This window comes from Monoraphidium neglectum, assembly GCF_000611645.1.
Source record: "Monoraphidium neglectum strain SAG 48.87 unplaced genomic scaffold scaffold00006, whole genome shotgun sequence".
NCBI lineage: Eukaryota > Viridiplantae > Chlorophyta > Chlorophyceae > Sphaeropleales > Selenastraceae > Monoraphidium > Monoraphidium neglectum.
The window spans coordinates 33,510-47,693 of NW_014013620.1; the positions used below are offsets into that span (position 1 = coordinate 33,510).

The window sequence follows — 14,184 nt, forward strand, 5'->3', positions numbered from 1 at the left end:
CCCCCCCCGTTTGCTGATTCAAACATCTAAGTCTTGCGTGAATGCGCTTACTGCACCACTTGCCAGCTGGCCACCCACATGAATTCAGTCACTTGTGAAACTGGCCGCGATTCTCTTCATTACCATTGTGTGAACTTCGGGTTCCCGCCATGCAACCCGCAAGCCGCTGGCTCCCCCCCATTCAACCCAGATGCACACGCGTCTGAGTTACACCACTGCGAGGCCATGGACACGCGGGCTGGCCGCCCGCAGGGCGGGCCCTGTGCCCGTGCAGGAGTGACATCATCAGACTAGGTGAACCTGGCCGCCGTGCACCAGGTGGGCAATGTGCTTGTACCTGATGTTCAGGATGTCGCCTGTATGAAGGGATTTGAAGGTTTAGAGGGGGGTTGAAGGGGCGCAGGGGCAGGAGCCCGTCAGCCCGCCAGCTGGCGGGCCCGGCCGCGGCCCCCGCCAGGACAGGCGCCAGTCACGCGGCCGCCGGCGCGGGTGGGCGCATTCCGCGGGGCAGCACCAGGGCCTGCACCCCCAGCCCCCACATGCGGCCCCTGAGCTGACGGCAGGGCTGTAGCGGGCCCCATGCAGCGGCCCCGTTGCCAGCCCCTCACCTGCATTCAGCTCTGCTGTCTCTCCGTTCGGCCCGTCTGGGATCTGCGTTGCAGCAAAATTGAAGGCAAGACACAGATGTGGATTTGCCACCGCAGCCAATGCTTGCACAATCGCGGCCAGAGGCAGATTGGACGACCTCAGCATGCACGCTTCCCATCTAAATCCAGCATCTAAGCGGTAATCAGCAGCATTAGTGGTCCATTGCAGGCCTCGATGCCTCACCCGCCTGACCCCACCTGCACACGCGCGCGCGCACATACACACTTACACACATGCACATGCTCACCCCCGGCGCTCTTCCTGCCACCTCCTTTGCATTGGCACAACTCACTTTCAAGCGTACGTAGACGCGCGCACACACACGCGAACGCACGCACGCACGCACACACACACACACACACGCGCGCGCGCGCATGCATGCACGCACGCAACCAAACACACACACACGCGCGCGCACGCAAACGCACGCACATGCACACACGTAGGTGTTGTACCTACGTGTGCGCCCTCTCACCTGGCCGCAGTCCCTGTCCACCATGCAGAACACAAAGACGTCTGTGTCTGGCTCCTCCACCAGGGCCTGGCCGCTCTCACCGTTGAACCGCTTCAGCTGCGATCGGAGGGGAGGCAGCGGCCGAGAGGGTGGCGAGGGATCAAGGAGGCAGACAGAAGGAAATGCAGGAGAACGAACCAAGATGAAGGTTAGATGAGATAGAACAACAGATGGATTCGAAAAGGGCTTGGAGGGGAGTCGAGTGACGGAATGGAGGGGTAGAGGGGGTTTCGGCTTGGTGAGAAAGAGGGGAGCGCTCAGGGCTGCCCCGGCCCCTGCATCTGTTGGGCAGATCCCGCGCCCGCCCCGCAAGCCCCCGGCACGCACCACATGGCCCCTCAGCCCCCACACGGCACCGCAACCCTCTGCTGAGCGCGGCCCGTCTGCCCCCTCGCGCACACCCCCACACATGCCCAGGTGGCCCCAAAACTGGGCGCGCCGCAGACCGCAGCCGCCCCTGTCACAGCCTTGGCCCTGCCCCGCAGCGCCGCACCAGGCTGCTGTAGTTTGGGGGCAGGTGGGTCAGCACCGCGTCGTTCATGAGTCGCCCCAGGGCCAGATAGTGGTCGTTGGCAAACTTCAGCTCCTGGGGGCTCACGCGGCGCTGCACGCCGTTGGAGTCGCGCAGCACGAGGGCTGGGCGGGGGGCGGGGAGGGCGAGTGGGGTTAGCAAGGGGGGGGGGCGTGCGGCGGCTTGGAGTGGGGCGGGCTTTGGAAGGGGCGCGTGCTGAAGCAGAGGGCAGCCAGTCCAGCAAGAGTCCATGGGAGACGCGTAGTGACAGACCGCTCACAGGGCGTATGCACGCAACACGCACGTGCACGGGCATGCCCAAGCCGACACGCATCGGTGACGCGGCCGAACGCGACGCGTGCGCGCCGCTGTTGCCCGCACCCATCCCGCCCCGCGCGCCCGGCGGCCCACCCGCAAACTCCTGGACCTTGGCCAGCCGCGTCCTTAGGTAGGCCTTGACCAGCCACCTCAGCCTGTCGCGCTCCAGCAGCAGCGCCTCGTGGGCCACGTCGCCGTCAGGGTCACGCTCCAGCCGGTCGATCTCGCGGTCCTGATTTTGCGGTTGGGTTGGGTTGCATGCACGCAACGCCATCAGGGGTCTGCGAGATCCGCGCGGGGTGCGGCACGTGCGGGAGGCGCCGCACGGGGCCCGTGCGGGTCCGAATTGATGAGTCCGAGCGTAAGCGCGGCAGCGATTGCGATAGCGGCTGCAAGCGAGCGTGACGAATTATAAATGGTGGGGGAGCGGCCTGTGGCTGCCAGGCGCCAGCCGGCGCCGGGCGTGCCGTGGGCGAACGAGCGCACAGCATGCAAGCGGTTCGGCGCGTTCCTTGACAACAGGACGCACCTGCTGCTCCATCTGCTCTCTCACGCGCTCCACCAAGGCCCCCTGATACGCCATGATTTCTGGAGATAACCGTTCGTTTAGCAGGGCCTGTGAGGGGGATGAGGGCAAAGGGAGAGAGAGGGCCGCGCAGGGTGTCGAATTGTTGGCCTCCCTGCTTGTGCTCGTCTGTGCTGCCATGCTGCTGCCGTGATGCAGAGGGCAGAACACTGCTGCGCAACCCTGCCTCAGTGACTGGCAGAGAACCAGGCTGGCATGGATCCGCTTTGCATGGAGGTCGCCCTCAGGGTGCAGTTCAAATGTCAAGCAGCACGGGAGCGCGCCTTTTTCAACTGCTGGAAATCGCTTGCTGGGGCTGCGCCATCCAAGTCGTCCTCCTCGGCGAAACCACCCCCTTGATATGCCCCCTGTTCGTCCTCTTCAAAATCCTGGTCTTGCTGATGCTGGCTTGTGCTCGGCGCGTCGTCGCCGTCAGCTGCTGCATGTGATGCTGCTCCCGCGCCAACCTCGCCGTCCATGGCCGCCCGCGCTTAATATGTCGTCAACAAATGCCTCCCTCTAACGTCTTTATGGGCAGTGGTCGCTCCTCTGATGAGCTGTGACAGCTGCTTTTTCGCGCCAGACGATCTGTGCGCACTTGCAGGCTGGCTGGCTGGGTAACGTGTTACGTGGCCCAAGATTTTCTAATGATCTGCTTGGACACCCCTGTTATTGGCTTTCAGGGAACAATATACTGTAGATAGCTGGTGTGACACTGATCCTCCTCGTGGCTAGGTCGTCGCCGTTTGCAACTTGTGCATTTCCAGACCGTGCATCGATCGAATCAAGAGCAACACGGTTGCGTGTCTATTCAAGCCGAGTGCAGCAGTGAACGGTGACTTTCACCGCGTCACACACCCGTGTCCATTGCTTAAAACATAGCTCGGAAAGCAATGCAGGCCGTCAGGACACCTCCCAGTGGTCGCAGCGCCCATGTCGCCCAATCATTCATGGCCGCAGCAGCGCCACCTCGTCGTGTGCGGGCCCTGCCACCCCCTGGGAAGGCATTCTGGCCGCATGCAGGCCCGTGCAGTGCCGGGGTGCATCAAAAACGTACCCTGCGCTGCGTTTGTGCAGCTGCGCAGCCGATGGGTGCGGCAGGAGCGGAGGCGCATTTAGCCGATGACGGCGCGCAGGATGTACTGCTCACTGAGCAGCTTCCCTGCGGACAGCTGACAGTGAGGTGCGCCCAATGAGGTAGCAATAGGTTGTGGCAAGTAAGCGCGTCCTTGTGTGCCGTATTGATATTCGCGAGGGGAAATTGCGGTATACTGCCCAGCATGCGCAGCCGGGCAGCATGAAAAGCCACATCAGCAAAAAAAAAACACACCTTGGCAGCCGCGGCAGCAGTAGCAGTAGCAGCAGCAGCAGTAGCAGCAGCAGCAGTAGCAGCAGCAGCGGCAGCAGCAGCAGCAGCAGCAGCGACGGCGGCGGCGGCAGCAGCGGCAGCAGCAGCAGCGGCGGCTGCTGGACAGTCGCAGCGGCAACGCGCCCCCTCTCCCACCGTGCTCTGCCGCCCCCCTTCCCCCCACAGCGCCCTCAGCCAGCGAGACGTACGCGGCGCCGCGCTGCTGCTGGCGCGCGCGTTTGCCGGCACGCCAGAGGCGGTGTCTCTCGAGGAGGCCACGTGAGCACTGGCAGGGCGGCTCCTCGGAGCAGCAGCAGCGCCTGGTGGACGGGCCGTTCGGCTTGATGCCAGGCTGATGCAGCTTGAGGCAGCAGCATGCACACTCTAGAGGAGCACCCCGGTGACCCCCAGCTGGTTCATTCTGAGACGCAGCAGGAGGGCCGGCTTATCAGAGTGGACACGCTCAGCTGATACAGCGAGGGGAGGGTTGATGGGCTGATCAGGCGCGGATGGCCGTTGAAGTGCTGGTGCAACAGCAAGCCAGATGGGCGGCCCCTTGACCCTGGCTGCGCGGCTGGCATGCGGTTTGGTGTCCTCCCCCAACGAGCGAGCGGCGACCTGCCCTGCCCCCCCCCCCAGGGAATTCATGCAGGAGCAGCTCAGCAGCCCAGAGTTGGGGGTGACGCTGGTGGCGCGCCTGGTGCCGACGGGTGAGTGGCGAGGTGTCGAAAAACTACAGGTTGGTGGTCATTCTCCCCAGATATTTGACCGGTTGCATGGCCCAGCGTGCCGCAGAATTTTTTGGAATTGTGCTTAACACACTGACATCCACCCCACTCCAAAGCAGCCGCATGCATTCGCGAGCCCCCGACACTCCGTTCCCCAAAACCACCACGCCCGGCCCGCCGCCGCGCAGACGCGTCGCTGCTGCCCAAGGGCCAGCCCTCGCGCCTTGTAGGCACCGCCGGCCTGGCCTTCGAACTTTCCGAGGCCGCAGCCCGGGACGGCCTCGGACGCCTCAGGGACCTGCCGCCGAGCGCCTGCTACCTCTCCAACATGGCAGTCGACCCGAAGCTGCGCCGCCAGGGCGTCGCGTCCGCGATGCTGCGCGCGTGCGACGCGGCGGCCGCGCGCGGCGCGGGCGCGGGGCCGGCGGCGGGGGCGGCGCGGGAAGAGGTGTACCTCCACGTGCGCGAGGCGGACGACGCGGCGCGGCGGCTGTACCAGGGCCGCGGGTTCGAGGAGGTCGAGAGGGACGCGCCCGGCGGCGCGGGGGGCGGGCTGTTCGGGCTGGGGTTTGGCGCGCAGCCGCAGCGGCGGCCGCGGATACTAATGCGCCGAGCGGTGGTGCCGTGAGCGACGCCGGCTTCAGGCGCCAGTTGCTGGCGCGTGTCGCATCACATTAAAATAGCCTGCATTCATGAATTGTTGGGACACCAACGCACCTGCCTGTGCCCATAATTGAGACCCTGCCCGGCAGCGCCAGGCAGCGTGCATTCGGGCTGTTGTGGTGGCCGGGGGGGGGGGGCGCTCTGGCTGGTTGATGCTTGAAGTCCCCAGACATCCAGCAAGCCCACCGTTTGCTTCTTGAGCCCCGCAACCTGCCCTGGAAAATGCATGTACACAAACGTCGGAGGCTCAACATGGCGACCATTTGTGCCCACCAGAAGGCAGCCTCTGGTGAATTTTACAGTTGCCCAAATTGCAAACACGGGACCTTTGGGTCACGTGGTCATCAGACATGGTAGAGCCGCTTGTGCAGCAGCAGACGGCTACAGTTGCTGCAGCCAGCATGGTCGCATGGAAAAATGGTCGAGTGGTCAAAGGTCAGGCGGATACACGGGGTACGCTTAGTGATCGTTGCTGGGTTAGTGCGTTGCACAAGGCAGCAGCGACTTGCTGCCAGCGCTTCTGCCGCGGGCCTGAGCTGCCGCAGCCTCAAAGGCACCGGGTCAGTGGAACGCCGCCGCGGCGCGCGTACTATCCTATTATTTTGGCACCCATCTCGGCCCCTGGCGCAGGCCCTGGCGCCGGGCCCAACTCATCCCGGCCACCTGTGCTTTGCGGCCGCACAGTGCGCGCCACAGCTGCAAAGCCACTCGCAGCGCCGGCACCGACACGCTCCTCGCGTGCACACGCAAAGATGCAGCCCTTTGCCCACGTGGCTGCTCCCACGCTTTCTTATGCGTTTGCGGCGGCGTCGAGCTTGTCCAGCAGCTGCTTTGAATAGGAGGGGCTGTAGTATCGGACGATCTCCTCGGGGTACGCACTGTTGATGATCTCAACCGCCTCCTGCAATTCACACAGATCCAAGGCAACAGGGTGTTGCAGCGAGTTTTCAATTAGATCATGTTCAAGATCATTGACTTGCACAGGGGAGCACGGGACCCTTCAACTTTGAGGGGCCATGCCACGGGCATCTGCCCCCTGCCGACCTGCGGGTGCCCTCCCCAGGCGTACATCATGTATGTACCCATCCCGGTGTATGGGCGACACGCGTGATTAGGAAACCACTGCCGCGGCATCAACTGCCTGATGCAGCAGCAGGCCTCGTCAGACGCATTGGTTAGCGCCCAAGACGCACTCTATCGCTCGCTTTCCCGTCTTAGATGGCGACCCACTTGCGGCGCCACCCTGCACCCACCTTCAGCTTGCTGCCGGGCGCCTCCGCGAGCTGCTGCACCGCCGCCAGGCCCCCGCTGTGCACAAACTGGCTGCGTCCCGCTGCGTCGTTGGACAGCACCTTGCCCGCCTGCTCCAGCACCAGTCGCATGACGCCCTCGGGCAGGGGGCTGTGGACCAAGGAGTCCAGCGCAGGCAGGTGGCTCAACTGCGTTGCAGGCAGGGTAGGGGGTGGGAGGAGGGGGTTGATTAGTGGTTGAGGATGAGAAATTTTTGAGGCCGAGCGGCCGGCGGCCGGAGTGAAGGGGGGCGCGTGATGCAGGGCTGGGGAGCGGGAATCGTGTGTTGAGCGTCAAGGGGGCAAGGGGCATGCGAGGATGCAAGTTGCACAAAGGAGGAGGAAAGGGGGGTTCCGCACACTGGCCGACAACCCACGCAGACAAATCTGTCCCCTGGATCTCAAATCAAACACCACACTTAGCCACCCGCTGCCTGTCTGTGTCAGCCCCCAAACCCAGCGTGACCCTGCCTGTGCAGCCACCCACCTTGGACACGATGCTCTTGAGGCTGCGGCGCGCCTTGGTGGCCAGGTCCTCTGACGACGAAGAGCTGGCCTCCAGAGCCACCAGCGTCGCCAGCACGCCTGCGGACGACAGCGGGCAGCAACCGCCACGCCAGAAAAGGGGTGGGGCGAACAGGCGGCACACTGTGGTACGAGTACAACACGATTGTTATGCACACGTCAAGCTCAGCGCTTGGCCTGCACCCCACCCGGCTCATCCGCCCTCCCAAAGAAGCCTGCCCAACCCCCCGTCAGGTGCGCACCTGTGTCAGCGACGGCCTTGGCGTGATCTGGCGTGTGCCGCCCCAGCTGGCCCAGCGCCCAGGCCGTCGCGGCCTTGACGTGGTCCTCCGGCTCCTGAGCCAGCGCCGCCACCAGCGGCGGCAGGGCCTGCGGGGCAGCGGCAGAACAGGGCGGGGCCCCAATGGCGTGGCTCGAGGGATGCTGACCAGCAAGCCCGTCCACATTCAAGGGTGCAGCAGACACGCTTTGCCTCGCACGCTCACACAAACACACACACACACACACACACACACACACACACACACACACACACACACACACACGCACACACGCACGCACACACACACACACACACACACATACACACACACACACACACACACAGAGCACACAGCCCTCAACCCCCCGCAGCCACTTGCCCCCCCCCCCCACCTTTTCCGCAATGACCGCCAGCGCGAGGGTCTCGCTGAACGCCGCAATGTATCCGAGCGCCATGATGCCCGGCAGGGCATTGTTGCCGACGCTGTCGGTGATGTACCTTTTGGGGGGGGTCGGCGGTTGCAAGAGAGCAATTCAGAGATTGTTAGAGAAGGTGTTGTTGATACCGGTATTCGTAAACAGGTTGCAAGAGCTTGCTAGTCTGCTTATGAACTGGGCAGGTCATGGGAATGGCATCGGGCAAGACTTGGTGAAACAAACTGCAGAGAAGTCGTTGGATTTGCCACCAATTTCTCGCCTCTGCTCGGTGGCCGCTTGATCCTGCCGAGCCCTCAACATCCGCCCCGACCTCCTACGCTCAGGGAGCCGCCCCCGCCCCACAGCCGCGCGCCAGGCGGCGCGCGCCCGCTCACTCTACGAGCGCTGCGACGCCGCCATTGGCCACCACCAGCTGCGCCAGCTCTGGCGTGTGCTTCGCGACCTCGCGCACCAGCGTGGCCGCGTGCTTGCGAACAAACTCGTCGGGGAACTGTGAATCAAAGGCATCATGTGACGCAATGAGTTTGTAACCCAGTCACGCTTTGCTAGGCTGCACTTGGACGCTGATAGCCAGGAGGGCGCTCCACCAACCCCAGCTGTATCAAAAGTGGCGCGGACGGATGGGTGTGACTGCTTGTCACGTGGCCCTGATCCCACCTTGAGGCAGGTGAGCAGCTTTGGGAAGACCTCCGCCTCCACCACCACCTCTGCCAGGTCAACGCTGTGCTTGGCCACCTGCGCCAGCGCACTGCAGACCTGCGTGCCGCGCGCAGGCCAAGTTGGATGGGACAACCCTGGGCAGATCAGGAATGGCGGCACATTTGGCATGCTCTCCGCGAGCCAACTGTGCCAATCACAAAGCGCTTCGGAAGCACTGCCATCTATCTGCACCTCATTTTGGCGGTGGGCTGGCGGCAGGTCAGCAGCTGCCGCCTGAGCTGCCGCGCACCTGCCGCTTGAGCTTGGCGTCCTGGTTGACCACCAGGGGTGCCAGGTAGGCCACTGCTCCCGCGTCCACCACCGACTGCGGCAGATACCGTCGCAACATATTTGCAATAATGTGAATACTATAAATTATAAAAGCATCGCTTGTGATCTCGGCCAGAAAATTTGACCCTGCAGCGAAACAGATGCCGCAGGAGCCCCCTGAATCGAGGCGCGCCGGGCACCCCAGGAATTGCTGCTTGCGCACCTGCGCCAGCTCCGGCGTGTGCTTTGCGATGTCGCTGAGCGCGCTCGCCGCCACCCGCTTCAGCGCAAGCTCAGGCTCCTGCACGCACAGCACCAGCAGCGGCACCGCACCTGCGGTCATGGACACAGGCAAACGCGCTTGTCTTGGGGTGGGAATATGTGGTTTGAAGCTACACATGGATTGAGGCCAAGGTCACAGCCGCGTCACACAGTTGGTGTGTCCAGGACCAGCCTTAAACGCACGCACACCAGGGGCCGCCAACGAGCCAAACTGTAGCTAGCCAGCTGCATGCATCGCTAGACTTGCAGCCCACGCATCGGTCGGCGCTTGCACCGCACCTGCGTCCACCACCTGCTGCGCCAGCTCTGTGCTGTGCCCGGCCATGTATCCCAGGCACCAGCACGCAGACTCCTGCACGTAGCGTGTTGCAGAGCGGATCAACCCCCGCCGCGCCAGTTGGCGGCGCCCTCACAGCCCATGAAATCAACGAGCCATGCAACCAGCCCCCGGCCGCCATGCGGCCGTTAAATGCAGGTCGCGGCTCCCTCTCTTGCTCCCCGTTGACGCCCATGCGGCGTCAGGCTGAGGGAGCCCTGGCTGCCGAGCAGATGCGCATCTGTGCATGTGCCTGAAAGCACGCATGCACGCATGCACGCATGCATGGCCATGAGTGTCCCCTCGAGATCACGTCACCTTGACCCCAGGGTCAAACTCCTCGAGGCAGGTGACTAGGCTGTCCAGCGCCCCGCTGTCCACAACCGCCTGCGCCAGCTCAGGCGAGTGCTTCGCGACGGCGCGCAGGCAGTAGCCGGCCGCCTTCTTGTAGAAGCGATTCTGCTCCGACAGCGAGTAAACCTGCAGGTCATGGGCGAGAGGTTTCTCAAGCGGTGGGCCTTCGCTTCCAGCCGCATGCGTTCGCATGCGCCGCTGCGCGGCACATGGTGATGCAGGGCCGTGCCGAGCGCTTGCAAGTGTCGGGCGAGCATTTCGTCTCACCAGCTGCGGCAGGATCTCGTTCTGCACCACCGCCTCCGCCAGGTCGTCGCTGTAATTGGCCAATCGCCCCAGAGCCATAGCCGCCGACTGCTGGATGCTGTGGGCGCGCCGCGAGTAACATTGCGCACGCATGTGCGCATGTGTGCGGAGGCTTCGGTTGACATGGTTATCGTGCGAATGCGACACCGCTGCCGAGCTACAGGCTATAGCAATTTCAACTATCTCCCCGCTTTGCAGACTGGGCGGGGGCGTCTGTTGTATTACGAATGCGGCGGTGCAGCGGCGTACGGTAGTGCTGTGCACACCTGGGCACGTTGTCCAGCAGGAGCGGCCGCAGCAGGGCCATAGCACCGGCTTGTTGCAACGCCTCAATATTCTGCGTTTACAGGAAGCGGTGGGGTCCGTTTATAGAGCTTCTAAGCGGAGACCTCGCCCTGACCCTGCCTGCCATGGCAACTTTGAAAACAGCTCGCGGACCTGCGGGTTCTTGGCCATCTCCGCCACCGCCGAGACAAAGGCTACTCTTTCCTTTTGATACCGCTCAAACGTCTGCAGCACCGCCCTGGTCGCCATGGTGGCGCCGAGAGAGGAGCGATGCAAGGTCGCTTTGCTGTGACTAACACTTCAATTTGATGGATTCTAACATGTTATTCTGTGCAAGATCGAGGCCTTGACGAACAGTTCCGGCAGCACACACACAGTGCCCATTGCTGCTGCAAAACACGCACGCTTAAAAGTGTCTCGGACAGCCGGTAGGACGTTTGGATATTCGATCAAGCTTTCATATGACACTCGTCACTGAGGTTGCCGAGTGCAGGTCCGATCGATCGCCCGTAAGCCCACGACACCACTGCCGGCCGTCAAGCGGCTCATCGAGGGAAACATTACGGCAATGAGGCTCGGAACTACTACCCTCACTTCGCGGCGGCGGCCCAGTGCACTCGGCCCGGCTGCAGGTGAGGAGTGTGCGGCGGTCATCTCGGCACCTCGCGGCCATCCAGCAACAAGGTGCCTACAGTGATGCAGATCAGCGCACGGAACCTGCCAGTACACAGAAATAAAAGCATCAACAATGCCCATCTGCCTCTTGAACAGTGGCTGTGCACCTACGGGCATAACGAACATTCATTTACGCCTGCGTACTGTCGCAGGCAGGGGCGCGGCGCGCCTGCGCCGCACCACGGTGCGCGCGTTCCTGCCCACCCAAAAGCCCAGCGAACCAGGAGACGCGCCCGAGACGAAGCCTGCCATGGCGCCTGTCCAAGTGTGTCTTCTCCCGACCCCTTTTCCTCAGTGCTGCCTCGTCCTGCTGCGCCGTCATCTCACACGCATGCATCTATCGCAAGTCCCCGCACTGCCTGATTGCCTTTGCCCTTGCCAACATGCTCAGGCCTGCCAAAACCCGCGCGCCTGCGTCGCCCTCCCCGGCCCCAATCCCAGGAGCCGCCGCAGCAGGCGCCGACCGCGCCTATCCAGCTGCCGTGGCCAAAGAGGCGCGCCGCCGCATCAGTTATGCTGGAGAAGATGGCAGACACGGTGCGGGACCGCGCCCCTATCCACGGCCAGATCCGTGTACAGGGCGCGTCGTCCGCGGGCCGCTGCTGCCATCTGTATCCATCCAAGCACGCTGCACGCTTGACCACGATGCTGGACGTGCGAGCCCGCTGCTCGCTTTGCAGCAATGCCGCCGCCTTGGTCGTTGGTCGGCATTACATAGATGGGCTGCCTGTGCTGCGCGGACACGCATGCAACCCTTTCTCTGGGTTGGGGAAGGCTGATGCGTATGACGCGTGGGTTGCATGCTTTGCATGACCCCAGGTCGAAGACATCTGGCTCATGGCGCGACGCGGCGCCGAGGCTCCTGCTAGGTTAGCATGTATGCCGTCCAGCGGGGTGGACGTGAACGATGCAGGTTGCTGGGCGTCAAAGATGCGCCGCACGCTCATGCAACTGCTGCTGTCGTGGGGCCGAAAGCTGAAACGGTGGTGCTCCCATCCGTGTAAGTCAATCGGCCCGCTTGCGAAGCAGCTGGGAGCACCTGACCTGTGCACCCGCGTACCCACGCACCTTCGCGGGTATGCATACACGCAAATCCGCACGTGTGCCTCGCTCCCACGCATCATGCCTGCCCACCCACGCAGGAACGCCATCGACCGTCTAGTGCGGCAGAAGGATGGGAAGCTGAAGCTGAGGAGGCAGCTGGACAAGCCCGTGGTGCTGGTGCTGGGCACTGGCTGGGGTGCGCAGTCGCTCATCAAGGTGTGGATCACGGCTGGAAGGTGTGGATCACAGCTGCAGGTGCTACGAACTACGTGGCTGGCTGCAACACAACTTTGTGCTGCTTTTTGTTTCGGACAGGTCGGCGTTGGCACCATACGTGCAGGCGTGCTGCGATCTTGTGTGGTGATCCAGTCCTCTCCTACGTGCGTCTCCCGAATGCATGCCCCAAACGGCCCCCAACGCAGGTCATTGACACGGACTTGTACGAAGTGATCTGCGTGAGCCCCCGCAACCACTTCATATTCACACCCATGCTGCCCTCTACCGCCGTCGGTGAGAGCCGCGCGCAGCATCAAGCAGCCGCCCGCCGCGAGTTGCTTTCAGCTGCCAGGCTCGCCGGGCGGCAGCCACGCCTCACTTAGCACGTGGCCATGTGCTGATGTGGCGCTTGATAGCCTGTCTCAAGGCAGAGCGCCAGCTGCCTTTCGGACCCCCAAAGCGCTTACTTGCGCCAATGCATTTCAGGCACAATTGAGTTCCGCAGCCTGCTGGAGCCCATCCGCAACTGCAACCCCTTTGCAACATACTTTGAGGTGGGGTGGGCCGCCTGATGATGCGCAACGGCTTCTCTACCCCTGGGCTCTCAAAAGCTTTGTGCAACCTCAGAGCATGCTAATCTGGCTGTAAGAAAGCAGTTGATTTACCTGGAGGCAGAGGTTCACTCGCATGCGGCCCCCCACTGCACCCCAATTGGCCGCTCACAGGCGACGTGTGACGCAATCGACCCTGATAAAAAGGTGCGCCTGCCTTCAACTCTGTTTTCAGGTCTGCCACAATACCGCTGACGCTGCAAAGCAGCTGAGCACGTGGCCAGCCTCCAGCTGCTGGGCATCATTGCTTTGCACTTCGCATGCAGTTGTCAAAGTATTCTCCTCTACTGCCCTCATCCACCAGCTCTGCCCCACCGTTACCCCCGCCTCTTGATGCCCCCCGCCGGCCTCAAAGGTGGCGCGCTGCACCGGCGCGGTGGCGTTCAGGGACGGCCGCCGCCCCGAGTTTGAGGTGGAATACGACACTCTGGTGGTGGCGGTGGGGGAGCAGCCTTCAACGTTCGGCGTCCCCGGTGCGTTGGGGAAGGTGTGAAGTGAAGGGGCCTCTCCATGATTCCTTGCCGTGAAGATGTGAACAAACCCTCCTTTGCTTTTCTGTTGTTGCCCTACCGTCGCACCCGCCCACGCGCGGCAAGGCAAACCCCGATCCATTTTGATCGCAGGTGTGGCGGAGCACGCGTTTTTTATGAAGGAGATCACAGACGCGGTGAAGCTGAGGAGGCGCACCCAGGAGGTGTTTGAACTGGCCGCGCTGCCAGGTGCGTCTGTGTGCCGCTAGCGGCCTCCCTCCCATGTGGCTTTTAGCCCGGCCGGAGGGGTGAGGGGGCAGCGTGCTGACTTTCAGGAGCTGAGCACCGCGACGGTCAAGTGAGTGTTGCAGGAAAAACAGGGCTGCGCTTGGCCGCAACAGGTGTTCGTTCAAGCACGAGTGTTCCAACGCGGTCATTGGGCCCCGTGTCCGCTGCTGTGAGCCTCCCCCCACCCGCCAAAATTCATGAATTCCACCTCCTCCAGCCCCACGATCCTCCCCCCCTCTCAACCCCATCCTAGGCACCAGCGAGGAGGACCGCGCGCGCCTGCTGCACTTTGTGGTGGTGGGAGGCGGCCCCACCGGCGTAGAGTTTGCAGGTGCACAAGCGGCCAGGGCCCCATGGCCAGGGCGATTTTTGCTGCAGCCCTGGACGCGATTCGAGGCTGATTTCCACCAGCTGCTCGGCAGCTTCGCCATCCAAAGCGGACACGAGTTTCGTAGCGCAATCCACCCGTATCCTGCCGTGGCAGCGCACAGCACGGCACGTTGACGCTGGCTGGCATCTTTGTATGCTCCACCCTTTGAAGGCCCCGCCTTCCCCCGCCC

General features: G+C 63.1%; 4 protein-coding genes across 4 annotated transcripts; 2 read left to right on the top strand and 2 right to left on the bottom strand.

The window, feature by feature from the left end:
• Positions 1 to 285: 285 nt before the first annotated feature.
• MNEG_0082 (DNA replication complex GINS protein SLD5) lies at positions 286 to 2,574 on the bottom strand (the record flags this gene model as incomplete). Its single annotated transcript, XM_014051431.1, has 6 exons — positions 286 to 356; positions 609 to 651; positions 1,124 to 1,219; positions 1,656 to 1,798; positions 2,085 to 2,223; positions 2,521 to 2,574. The coding sequence occupies 6 exons, from the start codon at positions 2,572 to 2,574 to the stop codon at positions 286 to 288; spliced, it is 546 nt and encodes a 181-aa protein (XP_013906885.1).
• A 1,070-nt stretch (positions 2,575 to 3,644) lies between these two features.
• MNEG_0083 (hypothetical protein) lies at positions 3,645 to 5,260 on the top strand (the record flags this gene model as incomplete). The annotated part of the gene is made up of 5 exons (XM_014051432.1): positions 3,645 to 3,739; positions 3,895 to 4,030; positions 4,104 to 4,183; positions 4,544 to 4,614; positions 4,821 to 5,260. The coding sequence occupies 5 exons, from the start codon at positions 3,645 to 3,647 to the stop codon at positions 5,258 to 5,260; spliced, it is 822 nt and encodes a 273-aa protein (XP_013906886.1).
• An 825-nt stretch (positions 5,261 to 6,085) lies between these two features.
• Positions 6,086 to 10,569, bottom strand: MNEG_0084 (putative Sperm-associated antigen 6; the record flags this gene model as incomplete). The annotated part of the gene is made up of 14 exons (XM_014051433.1): positions 6,086 to 6,196; positions 6,549 to 6,734; positions 7,072 to 7,169; positions 7,352 to 7,478; positions 7,764 to 7,869; positions 8,183 to 8,298; positions 8,466 to 8,564; positions 8,758 to 8,832; positions 9,001 to 9,110; positions 9,339 to 9,411; positions 9,694 to 9,855; positions 9,997 to 10,093; positions 10,302 to 10,372; positions 10,474 to 10,569. The coding sequence occupies 14 exons, from the start codon at positions 10,567 to 10,569 to the stop codon at positions 6,086 to 6,088; spliced, it is 1,527 nt and encodes a 508-aa protein (XP_013906887.1).
• A 1,548-nt stretch (positions 10,570 to 12,117) lies between these two features.
• MNEG_0085 (NADH dehydrogenase) lies at positions 12,118 to 14,128 on the top strand (the record flags this gene model as incomplete). Its single annotated transcript, XM_014051434.1, has 7 exons — positions 12,118 to 12,255; positions 12,462 to 12,549; positions 12,742 to 12,809; positions 12,981 to 13,013; positions 13,222 to 13,339; positions 13,490 to 13,585; positions 13,878 to 14,128. The coding sequence occupies 7 exons, from the start codon at positions 12,118 to 12,120 to the stop codon at positions 14,126 to 14,128; spliced, it is 792 nt and encodes a 263-aa protein (XP_013906888.1).
• Between the last annotated feature and the right edge of the window lie 56 nt (positions 14,129 to 14,184).